Genomic DNA, 20643 nt, shown 5'->3' with positions numbered 1-20643 from the left:
TGTTTACCAGAGTCAGTGTAAATACACACACACACACACACACACACACACACAAAAAAAGAGTGTTTGATACTGGCCAAATATCCTTGAACTAACACACTCACACACAGGCGCAGCCGCAGCCACACACACACACACACACACACACACACACACCAGCCATTAACACATTTCTAAACAAGCAGAAATATCATTCAGAAGCAAACATATACAAACACACGCGCACACACTTTTTAACAGGGACACATGCAGGCAGATACCAACCCTGAAAATAACATAAGCATGTAACACACACACACACACACACACATACACACACACAGATCACACACAAGCACATACAGATAATATAGGGGTGGGAGCGGATAAAGCTACTGAGAAAGAGCGATATGAGGCACACAGAACTAAAATAACTCTTTATAACGGGCTGAACCCAGCAATAACAACAAACTGAACAACCTTGAGAAACACGAGAGAAAAATAAAGCAGTGAGAGAGTGAGGGAAAGAAATGAAAGGGAAAAGAGGGGCAGAATAGCATCTAATTAAGGCGGGAGTGTAGATGGCACTAGCTGTTTTGTTTATGTTTGTTTTTAGTTTGCTTTATCATTCATGATGATTAAACTTACGCAGTGATTTACTGTAAATAACATGCCCACCTTTGATGTTGTTTTAATGGCAAAAAAAAATAGAAAAAAATAATAAAATACTAGAAATGTGCTTCAAGTTCAGCTGAAATAAGCGATGGAATAAGAATGAACTGAAACACTGTTTAAGAAAGAAAAGTTTTATACACTGTCAGAAAATTGTGAAAAAAGTGCACTCACCATTAGATGCATAGAGACTGTTGCTCAGCATGGGAGGGTGAACGGGGCCGTTGGCCTGACCGACCAATCCTGTCTGACCATTCGCTGGGCTCATCGGTCCCATCAGGCCGGGAGAGCCGTCAAATGAGCGATTGGGTGACACACCATGTTGATCCTAAGACAGAAAGGAAACAAAACGCATTTCATACAGACAGACTACGGACAGGTGTGGCTACCTAAATTCCCTTACAATTATGAAAGGGTAACACCGTCAGATGTTTGTTAATAAATGGAAATTAGGTCTGAAATAACCACACGTACAACATGTTGATTAAATGTTTGATAGTTCGATGTCGCATCTGTTATTTACCTGTCTTAAAACTCGGATGCTTTTATGCAAAGTGTCTGGTTTGTGGTTTACATTTAAGCTGAGATGACCACAGGATCAAGTGAGGGCTTTGGAGAAGACTATTCAAACACAAATAGATGTCAAGAGACTGAATAAGGGAGAGACTCTCAAAAGACAGTGGAGGGTCAAGGTGAAAAAGGGGACCTCATTTCCCATGGCCCGTAGGGTTGTGACTATCTCAAACACTGATCACTTTTATGTGTGCATGTGTGTGTGTCTGAGTGTGTGGCAATGACAGTCATACTGACACCTATTCCCTGGAGGGACGGTTCTTTTAGAGTTCTGGAATAATCAAACAAAGCACCGTTTCCACTGATGATGTGTCTCTTTTTTTGTGTGTATTTCTTTAGGAATTTAATTTGCATTTATTTGTCATGCGTGTGTGTGTGTGTGTGTGTGTGTGTGTCGAAAAACTGTTTGTTTTCTTTCACATGTATGCATATGTCTGGTGTTTCAATGGCGCGGTTCAGTGTACTTGTGTGTTTCTGTATAGAAAAAGCTCTCTGCTCACACAACAAAGAAGATATAACAGAACTGTGTGTGTGTAATAAATCCTCCTTGTCATCTTCCTCTTGACCCCCCCCCACCCTTCCCACTGTCAGCATCAGTTCAGTTCCTGTCCCTCGCCCAGCCTCTCCCCAGTTTCAACCCAGGACACATTACTCTTCAGTATGTTAGAGGTCCTGTGGGCCTCCTCCCCTCCCTGGCTCTCTCCCAACACACATCCCATTAACCAGTGTCGCAGCGCCATCAGATAACGTTTGAAAAACACACGCTTCTTCAGACGCCAAAAAAAAAAAAAGGGTTGTTGAGGTATAAAAACATTGGTTTAAACTACAGTTAGATATGTTAGGAATATTTGTGCCTTACGGGACCCTGAATCTGTTTTTCTTTGCTTAGCTGTTTTTCCCAGTGTAATGTTAATCAGGGTTGCCATCATTAGTTTGTTTTTTTTGGGGGTTTTTTTGTTTGTAATTATTCAGAAGATGTGTTGTGGATTACAAGTCGTTTGAATACTTTCAAAAGCAGCTTCATTTACTCTTCCATGTAAAACATAAAACCATTAGTAACTTTGTCAAGTGGAAAATTCAAGAAACAACTTGCAGTTTTCATGCGTCAGCAGCGGGATACACAGCAACGCTTTCCACATCAAGCGTCTCTGTGTGTCATTTACAGAGGTGTTCTTTCAGCTCTCATAACTCTCTACTTGAGAGCAGTTTGTGGTTCTTGCCAGGGTGTTGGCGTGCTAAAAAAGGAGAGAGCAGAATGGTTCCTCCACAAAAAGGTTTTGATTGGCAGCCGGATTGCTGCTTGGAAACACTTTTTGAGACAAATGGTTAAGGAGAAGTACAGGGTGCTAGCAAGTCCTGATACTACTCTACTCTAAGTTCTAGTTAAATGCGTTTTTTATCTTGAATACATGATGTGCAGGCTTGTGCCAAATAATTACAGTCAGGATTCTTCACTTGTCTAAAAAGAAGAAAAATACTGTCAGTTTTTCCTCTGGGACTAGAGTCAATATTAATACTGAATTGCGTCAATTCTCTAAAACCTCCTCCATCAAAGTTGTAAATTCAGATATTGTGGAAACAGCATTGCTGATGTTACGGTTTCATCCATGGAACCTGCTAAATAAGAGCAGTACTTATTTATCTTGGAGACACAGAGCGTTTCAATAGTTATTGAATGAAAAGAGCAGCTGGATAAAGTGAGAAACGGAGGGAGAGAGAGCTGGCTGGAGATGAATACAGTAAGAAGTGAGTAAGAAAAACAGTAGAGGAAAAATCCAAGAAATAGAAGAAAAAAAACTGATCAGAAGAGGGGGAAAAAAAGCAAAGTGGTCCACTTCTGCAATGTTAAAAGCATCAATACCGAGGCTGAAAAAAGGCTTTTAAGGTACAGTCTGTTATCTATCTGCCTTTGGCTCACCTCTTTTTTTTAATCCTGTCTTTTCCACTCTTAAGACAAAGAGGGAAACATGGATGCGACTCTTTGATGTTGCCAACAGCTTTGACCATCAAGGTATTGGTAGGGGGATGCCCTGAGCCCTGCAAGCCCCCAGAGTACTCCTGTATGCACACATTCTTTCAGATTTCAGTTTATTAGGTACACTGACCTAAAACTAATGCACTTTAATACAACGCATTAAATCTTACCTCCATGAATGTTAAATCCGGTGTCAAGTCACTTTATGGTAGCTGACAATAATTTTGGAAGCTGTATTTTGTGGTGCTGTTGTATTGTGTTAATCTGTGTTGAAAGATGTTTCTGATATTTTGTCCCACCCCATTTATACTGTATCAGTGAGGGTATTCTACTCTAAACACACACACACCTCTTAATAGCATACATTTTGTCCTCTGTATGGTTTCTCTTTGTGTTAATCCGTTTATCTGTGTGTGTGTTTGTTCTGTTTGTGAATGGAAATATGATGCACGGTGTGTATGTAGCTCTTTTTCCACTACCAGCGGGCCATGCAACAGGCCTTTCACACTCCAGCCAAAAACCTGGCTTTGTATGCGCAAGGGTTTGTACAAACATTCAACAGAGCTGTGTTAAAGGCATCAACTGAAAAGCAGCCAAGATGAAAAAGCATTTTTTTTTTTTTTTACTCATGAAGAAAAGAGATACAACTGGCTGAAGAATACTCTGTCTCACACACAAACACACACACATACACACATAGGCACAAACATACACAAAGAAGCTCACACACAACACACACAAAATGTGAATAGCTGAAGTGCAAATGGTCTTTGGCGCTGCTGGTAAGAGCAGGGGAGACAGCAGGGAGACTAGTGTCAAGTATGTGTAGAAAGACGCAGAGGCCACAGAAAAAAATGATGCTACTGTATAGTCACCGAGAGCCAAAAGAAAGGATAGGAGACACAGAGTGGGGATAAAGGAGGCATGCTTGTTTGTTTTCTTCTTAGTCAAGTGACAGAAACATGCACATACTCTCAGTCGGAGAGCAGGGGTCCTGACCTAGATTCAGGCTTTGACAATGAAAAGATATCTGAGTGTGTTATGAATATACTTCATGTGTTGTGTCTTTCATCTTTATTTATTCATTAAAGCACTTCTTTATGTTCATCAGCATTAAGCTTCTTATCAGGCAGTGCCCCTTCATCTCAATTCATCTACCGTTCTTTATCTCAATTATGCAATTCATTGTTTGGCCTTTAAAATGTCTAACCTTGCAAACCAGCCGGATTTATTGCAAAGCAAGGAGTCTTCTCGCCACGCTCCAAGCTAGTTGCTTGTATCTGAACAACAGTGGTTCAGACCAATCGGCGTCCTATGAGGAGGACGGCAAGAATCATCTTCTGACATGCTAACTAGACTGATGCTTGCTTTTGTGTCGTGTTTCCTCATCAGCATGCTCCTACTCTGTCATATCATACACAGATGGTTCATCCAATCACACGCCAAGTATTTTTTGAAAGCAACTTTTCCAAACAGTTTCCAACGAAACCTTCCCAGATGTGTAACAGATGTGAAACAGACCATCCGGCACGCCAGGTTATAAAATTTCAGCGAATATTGACAAAACACACATTAGAAGATCCTAGAGCCCATGATGACACCTTCACATGTGTTGTCTAATCAGCAGTTCAACACTCAATTTAAATCATACAAGACAAAGAAAACCGGAGTGTACTTAGTAACCTGAGAACTTTTCCATGTTTGCTTAAAAATAGAACTAAACGATCAATTGATTATCAAAGTTTTTGCTTTGATAATCAACTAATTGATGAATCAATTTACTGTTGCAGCACTAATAGTCTCTGATGATTATAGTAAACATTAACGCATGATCTAGACCATTCTTTTCAAATTGAGGTCCCGATGGTGTGGCCCTCATAAGACAAAGAGTGTGTGTACCTTCAAAGCCCTGAGCACCACCAGCTGGATGGTCCCTCGTACATTTCCCTCCTGCGACATAGAGCGTCGGAGCGTTTCCATGGCCACGTGATTGGAGCGTCCCAGAAGCGACTCTCCATTTACAGCTACCAGCTGGTCATTGACACTCAGACGTCCATCCTGTAAAACACACACCAGTTTAATTAAAACATAGTGTGTACTGGGATTACAGCTATACTGTCTGTGTATGTTTACAGCTCTATGCATAAATGACCAGCGTTCATTGAAAAAAAAAAAAAAAAAACGTATGTGCACAGGTGCATGTATGTGTCATTAAGTAATTGATAGCTGATCCATTCATGTTTGCTATGTGTTTAGATATTCTGCAATGGGACAATTGACAGAGACACATGCACAAACACACACACACACACACACACACACACACACACACACACACACACACACACACACACACACACACTCCTGTACCCTTCACTGAGCATTTCCCTGAAGTCAAACCAGCATAAATCCAGAAACCAAACCAAAAAACTTGACCAACACGCACAAAATAGCACACACACATTTTCCCATGACTCTCTGACACCACCTGAACACAGACTGCCATCAGCTGCCTGTCTGCTTTTTTTTTTTTTTTTTTACACAATGCCTCTACAGCAGACCTGGTGCCATCTATTCCCATCTGTCTCTGCACAGATACTTAAAGCTGCACAGGTGTGTGGGTGTATGTGTGTGTGTTTTTGCAAATCTGCTTGCTTGTCCGTCTCTATGCTGTCTGTGACATGTCAAGTGTGTCCCGATGTGTAAGAGGTCAAAGGTTAACAGTCCAGGAGCACATGGAGGCAGAGAAGCAGAGACAGCTGAAGTGGCTACAACAGCTCTCATACAACTGTCTCATATACAAACATCAATTGTGATGGTAGTTATTATTTTCCATAATGTTCCACTTCATTCCTTTAATTGAAGCCCACAGGGAAGACAAAGCGCTAACTTCCGGCTTAGAAAGAAGTTTACATGGTACAAATAAAATGCATCAAATGAGATCTTTATTTATTTTTGCTCATTTGGGTATGTGTGAGAATATTATGTCACCTTGTATGCAGCCCCTCCATGTATTATGGATTTAATGAAGATTCCCAGATCTTCTCCTGTCTCCCTGGACTTGTTTCCTTTGAGGCTGACACCGAGTCCCGCCGAGCCGGTGTCATTTAGTGGTACCTCGAACATGAGCTGCTCCTTCCCATTCTCCGAAACAAAGCCTGCCACACGGGACAACTCCTCCTTCTGGGGGGTGAGAGAGAGAGTAATGGAGATGGAAGGGGAGGGACATCAATAGGGAAGGGAGAGGGGATGAACAGGGTGAGGTAGAGGAGACAAAGGTCAGCTCATTGTGCTTGAATAGTGTCCAAAAGCCAAACTAAAAGCTTTTCCATTTGAGAGAAATCATCACAAGGTGCTTTTCAGCTAAATCTCTCTATGAGTGAAAAAAATTGCAGCCAGAGTTTATTTTTGAAGGAGGAAAAAAAAAGGAAAAGAAAAAAAAGCCATTTGGACTGGCTGCTTTTATATACCCAACATTTTTCTTTTCTCAGCTCTGCAATATCAAAAAAAAATCACCTGTGCATTTTCAAGAGGTAATTGGAGAATAGAGCAAACACAGAGAGCCAGAGGGATAGAAGTACTGAGCAGAGGTAATATGGAGAGAAAAGACAGATTGTAAAACAGAGAAGCAAGAACCAAAGACTGAATTTATAGATAAAAGATGACTATAATAAACCCAGAAAGATGGTGAAAAACACCAACCAAGAAGGTATGGAAAAATATCAGCGACAAAGAAAGCGGATGAAGCAGATGAAAACGTGTGTGAAAGCTCAGTGGGAGAAACGTCATGATGTCATGAAATTAAAGGTATTTAAAAAAGAAAACATTACTTCATTCCAAATACTCTAAGATGTTACTAACTATTAAATACAGAAACGTATCAGGTGATCAGAGAAAACTAAAAGGAGTTATGCATGAGAAATTATATCTAAAAACAAATGTGACTTATCACATTTCCACAACAGACAACATTCAAATCTCATGATTTGCCAAAATCATTCAATCAATCGCCAAAATGTGTTCATTATTTCAAGGAAGGCATTAAATAAAGGTATTGGACTAAACTGTGTGCTCGATATTTGTTCATTCTGATCATTACTAGACCAGTTTCTGTTTGGTTTACGGCCAAAAATAAAGACAGACAAAGGAAAAGAGTATAAACACCAGACTCCAGAAAATCAAAGGATGAGGTGTGTGTTTGTAGCATGTACAAGTGTCTGTGAATGTATTTACTGTGCTTATGTTTCCACCTCAAGATTTTCGTTTTTGTGTCACTCCTTGCGAAACAATTTCTCGCTGTGTATTATTTATGTACAATAGTGTCTGTGCGCATGTGTGTTTGCCAGAAATCCATTAATGATTTATGCATAGAAAGTCTACGTCTCTGTGCGTATGGCTGTCTGTGCACATGCATGAATTCAGTCAGTGTGTGTGCGTGTGTGTGTTTGCGTGGGTCAGCAGTGTCAGGTTTAGACACTGTTTGTCTGCGGGGATTGTAGGTTTAACAGCGTTAAGCCGACACAAAGTCCTCTACTCTGCAGAAAGCTGTTTTCCCTGCTGGAAAAAGTCCCCCAATCAGACTGACTGTCCAGACCTGATAGGAGGCTCCACGACCTTGGAAAGAACTTCAAAACCCCCAGAAGAGAAATGTTAGCTACTTTCTGCGCATAATTACAGTGAGAATTTATTAGTCACTGAGATTCTGTGTGGAGTAATGTCATGATTTGGCAACTTGTGAGTTTTCCTGCTGCTGGTAAATTCTTTATCTGATTCAACTCCCCTGCTTTGTTAATTTACGATTGTTTTTTTTTTTCTTTTACTCAGTATGGGACAGAGCCAATGCCAAAGTGAATGGGTGTTGTTTTACTGTAGAAAAGTTTGAAAGTTAGCAGTTCTCAGCTCGGGGGTCAGGACCACCCACAGGGCTGTGAGATGTTTTATGGAATCTGAGAAAAATATGCAAATGTTTGTAAAGTTGTTTTTCTGGGTGATGAATTCAATTTCCCTGTAAAACAATGAATAAGCACAGCCCCCAGGCTTCCTCTGATAATTTATCAGACGAACAATCGGCCTGTGAGGAAAGTTAAAAAAAAAAAAAAAAGAAAGAAAACATCAACAGTTGGTGTCAAACCTGGCTGTACTGTGTGGATAGAGAAAGAACCTGCTACCTTCTACTCAGTGGCTGAACTCAGAAAAACACAAAATGAAACAAGGCCTCTCTTTTTCATTAACTGGAATTGCTTTAAAACACGCACACTCACACACAGGAGCAGGCGAGGGCACAAACAATTTGTCCTGTAAGTGCACACTGTAATTTCATGGAACATTTCTGTTATTTCAGCCTCATTGCTATGATAGGTGGTTATATCTGTGTGTAATACTAAAACAATAAACAGTGATGTGCTTTGATGTGTGTGTGTTTCCCGTTTGTGGCTATAAAATGGTGATTGTATCTTTGCTACATAAACTCTATCAATGGTTATAGAACAAAAAAACACTTTGCATAGATGAACCTCCTCGTGCTGGTCATTGAGCATTTCAGTGAGTTGTCACAATGATGGATCAGCGAAAAAGACACACCATTAAAAAGACAGCTCAGTGTCTGTCGGTATGTGAGAATGAGAGACACATTATTAGAAACTGAAACTCACACAGACTTAGAAAAGAAAAGAAAATAAAAGAAAAGAAAAAGTCCTTAGCTCACCCCTACAGGCCAGATCAACCGTGAGCCTCAAAGATGAATAGAGAAAGATAAAAGATAAAATGAAAGAGGAGATAAGAATGATTATCACAATTTTAGGTATCACTTGTGTGACTAATATGGGTATGCTTCAATACCATGCTGCTATAAACTCTACGGTCACTCTGTGTATTTGTGTGTAAGGATACCCACTCTAAGCAACATGTTATTTTAATGAGAGCAGCTTGCAGATGCCCTTCCGCTCAGCCATGCAGAGCAACTGTGTGTGTGTGTGTGTTTTGTGCATATGTGTGAGTGTGTGTGTGTGTGTGTGTGTGTGTGTGTGTGTGTCCTGCCCCAGGATTCATTTTACAAGCCAAACAGCAGTAGCCGCTGTGCTTAAATGCAGAAGTAGGTGTGATAACGCACGCACGCACGCACGCACGCACGCACGCACGCACGCACGCACGCACGCACGCACGCACGCACGCACGCACACACACACACACTACTACTGTAAGCAACCTGACATTATGGGCTATGCTTTTAACTGTTCCATCACTGGCCTCCCAGGATGGGCCCCTGTTGTCCAATCCTCCACACCCTCTTCTAATGGTCATTGTAAAGGCTGCAGTGGGAGGAATACAGACCACAATGTTAGAGTGACTAAGGGGCATATACTGTACAAATCCACAGAGAGGAGGAGGATGAGGAGACAAAAAAAAGATAAAATAAATATATAGACAGAGGGAAAGATAGAGGAGAGAAGTGCAAACCAAGGTGGTTTCTGGACTACAACAGCAGGGTCCCTTATAATCGTGAATGTCTGTGACTGACTGACTGATCGTAGTTCAGCGGTCATCGGTCAGCCGAATGATACGTGACTCTGTTGCAGTTCCCTCATTCGCATTTGCTCTTTCGAAATGCTTTGGCGCAAACAGTTCTATTAATTGCAATTCTATTAAGACATTTACAGCCTGCAGTGTTGCCAACTAGCATTTGTCGCTAGATTTAGAGAATTTTTGTCTGAATTGCAACAGCAGAGCAGGGCCTTTATTTATCTCAACTTAAAGTAAGAGGCCTTTGTTTCTAATTCCTTCTCTTTGATATGTATTGCTGGTCATAGCAATATATTGGTACGAAGCCTCATTTTGAAATGCTCCTGTAAAAGTTACTATATTATACGTCAATACAAACACTTCCTGTAACCATTTCAGACTAAAAGCCCTCTAGGGTTTCAGTGGACAGAAACCCTTTATCTCTTAACAGGACTTTTATTGCTGTGCTGCAGTAAGCATATTGTCTTATTTCCAGGTGCTGGTGCTTCTGTTGTTTACATGCTCTTCAGATCTGCTAGTTTTTTTTAGCTTAGCAGTTACAGATGGCTTCTCTCTCCTGCTCCCTCTTGCTCGGTGTGTCTTATGGTTAGTTATTCCTCTGCCTCCTTCAGTGACAAGGGTATATGTAATAAATGCAGTTTATTTGCCATAATGGAGGCAAGGGTCAGTGAATCCGAAGCCTTCCCTGCAGCTCCTGAGTCACCACAAAGCCAGGGTGGCTGGGTGACTGCCAGCCTGCCTGTAACACCCATGTGTGTCACATGTCTGTGGGGAGAGCACTGTGGGTGACTAGAATTTGTGTCTAGGAGATGGAACATGTTTTGTTTATGTTTTTTTTTCTTCTTTCAAGACTAGGAACTGGTTGACTTCTGCGACGTGTTTCCTAAATCACTGATAAAATGTCTGTGAGCGAGCTATACGAAGGGATTCACATACAGCACTGCATATTCTGATGTCTACAGTCCTCTGCAGTTAAGCGAGTGCAGCCCTTGTCAAAGGTCATTGCATGCAGCGAAAGCCAGACCGATGGCCCTGTGAAATCCACAGCAGATGTTGGCCGCGCAGGGTTCGTTTTCCGAGGCTACAAGTGGTCATGGGCCGTCACGTTGTAATATGGGACCATGGTGTGGGCTGGGCAGCCGTCTGTTCATGTGCCGAAGCCCCCCGCATGAACACCAAATTGCTTCCTGGCAACAGTTTGTGAATTATAGCCGTTGTCTTCAACACATTTAGACATTAGGAGTAATCTTTTACACAGAATGTCAGTGTGGTCTCAGATATCATTTGATGAAATTTGACTGTAACTGGTGAGTGGGTGTGGGAACACAAGCAGAGATGTCTTTTGCTTTTACAAAAACAGTGAGCAGGTACAGTCTCAAAAATGTTTAGCTTGTGCAGACCTCTATTTTGCATTATAAAAATTGTTCTTTTTATGTGTAGTTAAAATGTTATAACATTTACCAGACACAGTGAATTCCTGACTCTACACACACAACGTTTTTATCTGTTTAAGTCAAGGTCAAGTCAAAATTTATATTAAATTTTTAATTTCTACTCACATGTCATTACATACATTTTGTGCCTGTGAAGAAGTAGACTGTTATCTGTCTACTTTGTTGTCAGCCAGTGCTGACAGTTTCCACCTGTGTCTGCAAGCTCTTCAAAGAAAAAGCCGTAAAATGCAATTTGTCATTTTTACACTTTGGTTTTTGTAAGAAAAGATTGAAGAAAAGAGATACAACGTGTTAATTAGTGCTTCAGGGTTGTTGTAGGCGGATTTTCAAACATTCGGACAGAGCCAGATTAGCTGTTTCATTTAGCTGGTTTTCAATCTCTGCATTAATTTAACTAAATTCAAAAGAAGTAACAGACATGAGAGTCATATCAATCTTCTCATCTACCTCTTGGTAAGACAAAAAAAAAAAAAGCCTATTTGCCAAAATGTCAAACACTTTTTTTTAATTCAAAACTGGTTTTAGGAATTTTCTGTATATCCGACTTTTGTTGTTCTCTCGACAAAGCAAAGGTTTCGTTTGTTAAGAGTAAGAGCAACGATTTGCTATGACAACACCCATGCTGATCCCCCAGCGACTTGAACCCACAATTGATATGTATGAGCATGTGTGACACTTGTGCTAAGGGGTTTAAGACACAGAAGTGACTGTAGATGATAGGATAATGAAGGAGCTGATACACCTTCACTAAACAGCAGAGATGTGAGATGAGACAGAGAGCCGGAGAGACAGAGAAGATAGACACGATACCCGTCTCAGCTGCTCTCCACTGGGATGATGGCGGCTCCTGCAGAGACACCAAGCTGCCAGGGAGTTTGTGCCTGTATGTGTGTGTGCGCATACACAGGTCTCTGAGGGTGTAACAGATGGGGGATCTACTGTAGTGATTCTGTGAGGTCACATTGGTGACGATATCAGTGAGATGCAACACACACACACACACATACACAGACACACATGCACATGGCTGCAGCGGTGATGGATGGGGAATAATCAGAATGAAGAAACTGTTCAATAAAGTTGTTTTGTTTTGAATGTGCTCTGTCACCAGCTGCCAACTGTTTACTGATTTGTCAGAGTGTGTGAGGGGAGCATCTGGCACTAAGGAGAATGTTTCCTGTTGTGGAAAAAAAGAGAAAAAAGAGAAGGAAAGGACAGATAGAAGACTGTCTTGCAGCTCATCACATACTGAGTGCCAAAAGCAGAGCCACACAAATAGCCTGATGGAATCACACTTCAACCTTTCATTCACTAGTAGTAGTAATTTCTTTCATTATTTGTACTTTTGTGTTCACGGTGAAGTAGATGAGGAAGAATATAATGTAAGGAATCATATCACACTGAAGTCTGACCTGCTTTCATCTGATTTATTCCAGTGTTAACTCGTCACATTTTAATAATAACAATAATATAGTAACAATAATAACAATATACAATAATAAAGTACCAGATGTGTTTAAAAATTTGCTTATTACGTTTGATGTTGGTGTTGTGATATTCCCCAGAGGTAAGTTTCAAGGCTATGGTCAACTCAGCAGGTGGATGTATTCTTGTGGTACACTATTGTGGAACTGTATGTCTAAGAAAAAAAAAACTTTTAGTGTGTGTGTGTGTGTGTGTGTGCGAGTATCTGTGTCTATAGAGGTGGTGTAATGTCTTTGTTCTACAGCGAGCACACACTTTAGCCGACAACACCAGATGGTAGGCTAAAACGAGACAACGGAAGAGGGGGAGGAGACGATAGACAAGATCCTTCCATCATTTCATCATCATCCTTCTTGTGTTTCCTCTCCGTAAACATGGCATAAACCCTCATATCAAATCATTACCAAAACTGGAGTCATGTCAATGTTTAAATTATGTTTAACAAATGGTATAAAAATTATTGGTACTGTGCACAGGGTTTGGTATGACTCAACAATCTTAAACTCATTACAAAAACCTTGAGAAAATATGAGCCCTCACAGTCTTTCCCATCTTCACCTTTACAATATCTGTGAAAGACTTCAAATGTTTTTCTGCTGTTAGAGGCAGTAAAATGTTGTTTCTTGGTACTTAAGAAACCAACGGAGATGTCCTTAGTGAAGCCTGATAAAAGCACAGACTATAAATAAATAGATAAATATTTTTGTTTGATTAGTGAACATTAATGTGATCTCCCTAGAGAATGACATGGCAAAATTCCTTGATTTCATAGTTATGTCTTTACTTTGTGAATTTTGGATTAATATTTTGAAACAAATAAAAGTCGTCAGCTTGGTCAATCTCTTTCAAAATAAAATAACAGTTTATTTACGGCAGCAAAGTCAGTAACAGTATACACTGTAAACAGACCCGCACACCCACCGCCTTGGTTTGCTGCCAAATGTAAAGAAATTGAGGGTCAATTCTGAGGCAGTGCATTTCCACTATTTGGTTTGGGCTAAGTTGCTGACCGAAAGGCTGTGCTTCAAGTTTATATTCACAAGTAAGGGTGAGGGTCAAATTGTATCAAAAAAAAAATTTAATACAAAATCCAGAACTGTCTGCACATGGCTGTCTTCTGCAGCAGCGGGAGGTCTACAACAAAACTGGCAGGGCTGTGTGGAAGCTTTGTGTGAATAATGTGAAACAGACATTGCAAAACCTGGAAAAGATTCTAGCTAGTGAGGTGTGAGAATACTACAAGGCTTATGCTTGATTTTGAGGTGTGAAAATACAAACATGGTGGGAAACGCTATGCTTGTCTGTACTTCCTGTTTTGAAAAGACTTTATTTGCACTGTCAACAAAAGGTATGACCTGCAAAAAATAACAATAGCGTAGTACAGAGAGCATCTCTATAATGCGACTGCCTATGTGTTTTATGACGTTCAACTACAGTGATGGACATATTCGATTAAAAAATTCAACATCGAGGCGCAATTAAAAAAGTGCATGACAACAATGTCGGCCCCCTTCAAAAAAACGACTCATATCACTGTTACAAATATGTCAAGGTTTGGTAAAGTTTTGGTTTAAGTTCGGAAAAGATCGTGGTTATGGTTAAAAAACAACATTGACTGACACTTTGTGTGTCTAATCTCACATGCCAACCTCCTGCCTATAAGCCTAAGTGTGTTATAACGCTAGAGAGGACAGTCACGACTAAGATAAGAAAAAACATTGCCGTCCAACTAAACGTGTATATGTGCATGTACATATAATATATGTACTGTCCTTTTACAACAGGTCAAATGCCCCAGCACTGATAAACTGAACTGTGTTGGCAGCAAAAGTGTAAACACTTTCGATACAAATTGTGTAAACACTTTTGCTGCCAACACAATCCTGACCTCTTCATTTTACCCTCACCTCCTCCCCTATCCGGTCCTTCACAACAGCTATTCAGTAATAAACTATTCTTTTTCTCTTTCATTTTCTGCCATGCTAAGAAAAGTAAGAAAGGAGGGAGAAGAGGGATGATCAAAGGAGAGAAATGAGGAAAAAAGTTTAAGACGCATCTTTCTTTTTTAAACTCTCAAAACTAAAACAGCTGGTAGTGGATGATTACCACTGTCCTGAAACATCCCCCCCCTCCCCCCTCCCACATACCCACACATACAAGACATTTAAATTTCAATCAAGGAGTGTGTTCATGGCTCCACTATGCAGAACTGCAATTGCACTTGCTCTTGAAAACAGTTATGACTGTGGAGCAAACACCATTAGCCGTTAATTAGACGGAGGTGACTTCTAGTGAGGCGTATTGTCCGTCAGGGGGAGAGGGTGAGGACAAGAGAGAGGCACTCAGAGAGGAAGAAACAGGTAGACACAGAGATAAGTTTGTTGATTGAAACACCACAAATAGAGCTAGAATTACCAAATCGCGGTTGTATGCCTCCGACCTGCCGGGTTGCAGGAAATACGGTCACAATCTTCCCTTCCTGTGTTACAGTCTTGAATAATGTCCAGAAGTGTTTTCGCAGAACACTATGATGTCACAGTAAAGCTGACCTTTGACTATTTGGACATAAAATGTCATCACTATACCGTTTTATCTTATTGTACATTTGACATAAATGTCAAAATGTTAAATGTTGAAGAGTTATGGCAAAAACGTGTTTTGTGAGGTCATAGCAACGGACCCATAACCCGAAAACAGAATGCCTCCAGCTCTGACTGTTGCCGGTGCGGAGGCAGAAAAAGTGCTAAATGATGGACAGTGTCAACTTCTGTTTCTCTCTTTCTCTCACTCCCTCAAACACACACACATACACACACACACACCAAAGTCACTCCAGAAAAAAAAAAAAAGTGAATTATATATATAGTTGATGTGAGTAGGTTTGTACAAAATTTTATCTTCTCATTTCCTTCTATCACAAAACACCAAGGCCAAAGCAGATTCCTTGTTCATTTTCCCGTTTGCAGGTCGGCATCTTGCTCAGTTTTTAAATCATGCTCAACATCCATCAAAGCACACACAGACTCATCATCTACCTACAATGATGTATTCAAGCAAAGCTACGCTCGCCAACGAGAAACTGCTGCTCACCATATATTTAATCAGCACTCACTGTAGTGGAGAGTCAGACCATCCATTCGTCATCCACATTCTTCATTTACAGGTGATGAGGCTGGACCTTTGAACTGCCTTTCAACTTATACTTATACTCTTCTTTACTGTTTTCAACAACTTCTGTCCTGTTCTGCCCGGATATAATCTGCATTCTCATTTATTGAAATTCAGCCACAACTACAGAAGCTCCTGTCTTTGCATCAAAACTATAGTTCTGTGTTTGTTGTGTTACAGCCAAATACTGTATTTTCCCTTCATTTTATTTCCTTTATATAAATGTGTGTTACAGTTACAATACCTCAACATGAGCATTTTCTTTTTGTTAATGAGGAAATAAAAAACCTGATGAGGGCCTTTTGGGTCTGCTAAAGACCCCTGTCCATTTAAAATGGCAATTTAAAAAAATATATAGAATAGAACACGACAAATCTGTCTTTGAAGTTGATATAAGCACTGAACATGCAAAGGGTTGGAACATGCAATACATTTCATTAACAATATAAAATATATTTCAGTGCACGCATGCACAAACACTCACGTGCACAAAGTACACAACTGCAGGCACATATCCATAAACACATGTACCTCCACACAAACACCAGCAGTGTCCTTGAATCGGCAGTTGGTTCAAAATATACAAAGAGAAATCAGAGAACAATAATTTTCCTATGGGAGACATTTTGATGCATTGCTTTGATGCATAAGAACAATACTCTTTTCTTGCTTTGAATAAGTGCAGCTGAGTGAGCATGTGTATGAAAAATACTGAATCAATGAGAGGTCAGTTTCCTGACTGGGTGAGTGATGTTTTGGTCCATTGTGTGTGTGTCAAGTTTTATGCCAACCTGCTGAAAGTTGAAGCAGTTGTATCGAAGCTGGCAAAAGATCACATCCACAAAAATACTGTGCAATTTCAACAGCCATCACATTAAAAATAATACACTTGGGGTGCGTTCACACCTAACCTGTTGTGAAAGCCGTCAATCGAACTCGTGTTGACTATACAACCACAGCAGGACCACCTGAATAAAGGGTCTCAGTTTGTTTTGAAGCGGGCTCTGGCCAGATTTGTCTGTGGTCTGAAAGCAAAGGGACCAAACAAGTGTTCTGTGATATTGGATTTTAGCCTGATTTCAAAAGCTAACCAACTATTCAATGTTCAGGAAGCGATATCGGCTACATGAAAATCATTTGTTAACCATGGTAACACGTATGCACGTCAGCAGGGATTTTCACCGGAATCTGATTTCCCCATGAGGGTCCTGATGTGGGATTACAGTTGCCAAAGCAGTCCCAAAGAGTGACCTGTTAGTCTGTATTAAAGTCTGTTTTTCCACAGTTTACAACAACAATCCATCTGGGAGCTTGAAAATATCATGATTCACTCCTCCAGGGAATTGGCTACCAAGGAAGCTTTCAAGCATTGTTTGCTGTGTAACAGTATGGTGGTAGAGAAGAAGAAGAGGTACTGATGTAGTGGAGACGTTTTGAGGGGACGCACGTAACAGGACGGCGAGTGAAGGTATTCAGCAACACTTGTAAAACTCAAAAAGATATCTATGGTCATCACACCAAGAGGAGTGCCATGGAGTTCAGACATGCGCTCATGGAGAAACTCTGGATTAGATACAACACTCCTAAATGATACTAAATGTTAACACATGTACACACTCCAGCACATTGCTCCTCTTTCCTGTCTGTAGAAACAGAATTTCCTATGGGGCTCAGGGTCGCATGCATGTGTCTGTGTGTCGAACTTTCTGGCAGCTGTTGAGGAAACATCAGTCGATAAGACAGCGGACGGAGACACAGAAGGAAAAGAGACACAAAAGGCAGCATGAAAGGAGAATAAGATACAGTGAGATGTGGAAAACATGAATGATGGGTGGAGAGACAAAATCAAATTTGGGCCAAATTAAAAATGGTGGTTTTATAATCTAAGAAAGTGAGACCTCTTGTTATTCTCTTTATGTCAGTGTGGATGTGTGTGCTGCAAAAAGAGAGACACCTCAGAGTTGTAGGAAAAATGAAAGTCATCACCGACAACAGCTGAGATAGTGATGATACGACAGAAAATTACCTTAGAGAACAAATACGTTCAGGAATAAGGAAGGCTAAAGATTAAAGCTACAGATTTACTGTACATCAAGTGAGAAAGCAAATGGGAAAGAAATAAATACAATGGAAAACCACAGCCTATGAAACTGTCAGGAAATAACAAGAAATTTTGAAAAAAAAAAAAAGTATATTGCACCTACAGTTGGAAAACGTACAGATGCATGCACAGCAGTCGATCATGCAGTCAGAGTTAAAGAAAAAGCAAAGAAAAATAGAACAAGGATGAATAAAAGAAGAGTTTATTAATAAAAAACAGTTCAGCAGAAACAATGTGGCAGGGGTAGACCAGCACAAAATATTACCAATGTCAACAGCTTTACATGGTGTTCATTTGATTCAATCAGAATGCAGCACTAGAAAAAATAATATTACATGATTTCTTGGCAAGTTTAAAGTGAAAATATTGTTGTACATGGAAGTGTATAATCTTTCAGATAAATCAGAAAAGCCCTAACTGATATTTGAGGTTAATGTCTATAAACAGGAGCCTTCCTATAGGCTGCTGAGTTGTGCATCATCCAGGCAAGCCTGTTGATTGGACCAAAAATTGCAAAATTAGAGGGGAGTTGAAATGTGAGAATGAAAACTGATGATGTAGTTGTGTGGCTGCCTGGATAGAAAAATTAGTGAGGAACCATTTTCTCGACAACTGGTCACTGACCCACCACAACTCATCCAGAAAGTCTTGTTTCATTGGCTGACAATACAGCATTGTGATTGGTTCTTACCATCTCTCTGGGCAGGAACATGTCTTCCTGCCGTAGGACCACTAGGCACACATTCTCTCCCTGCCGTGTGCTGCGTAACATACACACCAACTCCTCTTGGCCATCACTTGAGAAATCCACACCGTTTACCTAAACACACGCACGCACACGCACACGCACACACACACACACACACACAGAGTCAAAAATCGCCATTTCAGTCTCCATTACTCTCTATTTTTCTTGCAATGCCTCACATGTTTGGTACTGTAATAACTTGCACAATGCCAGATTAGATGATGATGATGATGATGATGTGAGTCTAATAACAGTCAGCTGCTCTGTACCTCCAGTATGCGGTCTCCAGACTGCAGGCGTCCGTCTTTGACGGCGGCTCCACGTGGCAGAATGTTTTTAACCAGAATGGGACCAGGACCATGGACTGAAGAGTCTCTGGTTACCACAGTAAAACCAAGACCTTCTGAGCCTAGACACACATACACAGGTATACAAACACACACAAAAGGAAATGTGAATCGAGACGTGAGGTACAATGTGCAAGCATAAGTAACACTCCTGGGCTAATGTCAACACACAAAATATCCCGTATAGCTATTTAGCTATTTACTCCCTGCGTCTATATTTGTCTTCAAAAGGCTTTGAGAGAAAAAATCTATCCATCCTTGTGAGCTCTCACACACACACACACACACACACACACACACACACACACACACACACACACACATCCTAAACTATTCCCGAAAACTTCAACACAGTGTTGTTGACTCAGCTCCTGACTACATTCTCTAAGTGTGATCATTTAAAGCCTTAGGAGATTGTGTGTGTGAGTCGTTTTAAACCCTTTAGCTATAGCTGCTGCTACACTATCTGCAGGTGTGAGGGTTTTAAAAATGGGTTCAGGTGCAGGGCAGAGAGGAGGAAAAGAAAATGAGGGAGCAATGAGGAAAAGGTAAAAGAGGAATGAGTGTAACACAGCGGAAATGTTCTGGAAAGAAAAGTGATGAAGATTAAAATAGTAATCAGTGAAAAACAGGTGCACATACACAAAAAACACTCATACACATGCACACGTGCACAATAAGGGGCCACACACAGACAGAGAGACTGGTTGTGTTTTATAGACCTCATTTAGTCCGGTCTCTTTAGCAGAGCCAAGTCAGCAGTTTGGTCCAGTATGAATTCATATCAGCAGAAATGAACAGATCAATAAAGACTTAATAGACCTTGAAGAGAGGGAATCAGGAAGACGGAGAGAGGAAGGGTGAGAGGAAGGAGAGTGAGCCAGAGAGCAGAGAAAGGAATATTTATAAAAATAAGCACAATGCTGGGAGAACAGGAAGAGACATGAAGCGGGTCAATTATCTACAGTCAGAAAAATGACAGAATCAAAGTGAAAGAAAAATAATGAGTAAAGTGGAACATATAGAGATAAAAAGAACAGATGTGACTCCACAAACCTTTTCAGCTCTACCTGAATCTCTAAAAACCGAGTGCTGATCTGACACACAAACACGCACGCGCCAAAATAAAAGTTCTTGCACACCTCAGTCTCAAAACCAGGTGTAAAGGATCAAAAGGCAAAAGCTCCACACACTGTCCATCACTTGTACTCAAACGTGAGTGTTGAAACTGATGCTCATGTGATACGTATCTAGAAAGAAGCCAGACTCTCACAGTGTGAGTGAGGCTCTGAGGCCAGTCTCCTCACCTTTCTTTAGGTCGATCCTCAATCTTCGGCCTCCTCTCTTATTGCCCACCAAGCTGGAGAGGGCAGGACTTTTCTTAAGGAGGGGGCTCTCACTCCTCCCCTTGGGGGTCTATGTGAAGAAAGTAAAGCATTCAAGCCATTTTTACGGAACTAAAATGCATAAAAAAAAATATAAGGCTATGAGAGAGGATGTCCACATCAGCTTAACTATTTAAATGAGCCATTTGCATATTTCAATTTCCCCAGTTTGTCACATTCTACTTGCATCATTTCTAATGACTGGACTGCTCTGTGAACTGTGAAATTGAGCTATTT

At 40.6% G+C, this 20643-nt stretch overlaps 1 protein-coding gene across 5 annotated transcripts in view; it reads right to left on the bottom strand.

The window, feature by feature from the left end:
- The window catches only part of pard3bb (par-3 family cell polarity regulator beta b), a 200585-nt gene that overhangs the window by 107144 nt on the left and 72798 nt on the right, over positions 1 to 20643 (bottom strand). For all 5 annotated transcript variants that reach the window (XM_023424879.2, XM_023424876.2, XM_023424877.2 and 2 more), the window contains 6 exons: positions 20329 to 20437; positions 18944 to 19083; positions 18618 to 18746; positions 6191 to 6382; positions 5099 to 5257; positions 826 to 979 (listed from right to left, as the gene is read on the bottom strand). In XM_023424879.2, coding sequence (XP_023280647.1) covers positions 826 to 979; positions 5099 to 5257; positions 6191 to 6382; positions 18618 to 18746; positions 18944 to 19083; positions 20329 to 20437 — 883 coding nt within the window. The remainder of the gene's footprint in view (positions 1 to 825; positions 980 to 5098; positions 5258 to 6190; positions 6383 to 18617; positions 18747 to 18943; positions 19084 to 20328; positions 20438 to 20643) is intronic.

This window comes from Seriola lalandi, unplaced genomic scaffold (genome assembly GCF_002814215.2).
Source record: "Seriola lalandi dorsalis isolate HSWRI2012SDOR001 ecotype SW California unplaced genomic scaffold, Sedor1 jcf7180002054758, whole genome shotgun sequence".
In the NCBI taxonomy this organism is placed as follows: Eukaryota; Metazoa; Chordata; class Actinopteri; order Carangiformes; family Carangidae; genus Seriola; species Seriola lalandi.
Note: the sequence above shows the minus strand (reverse complement) of the source record. Positions and strands in the feature narration are given on the sequence as shown.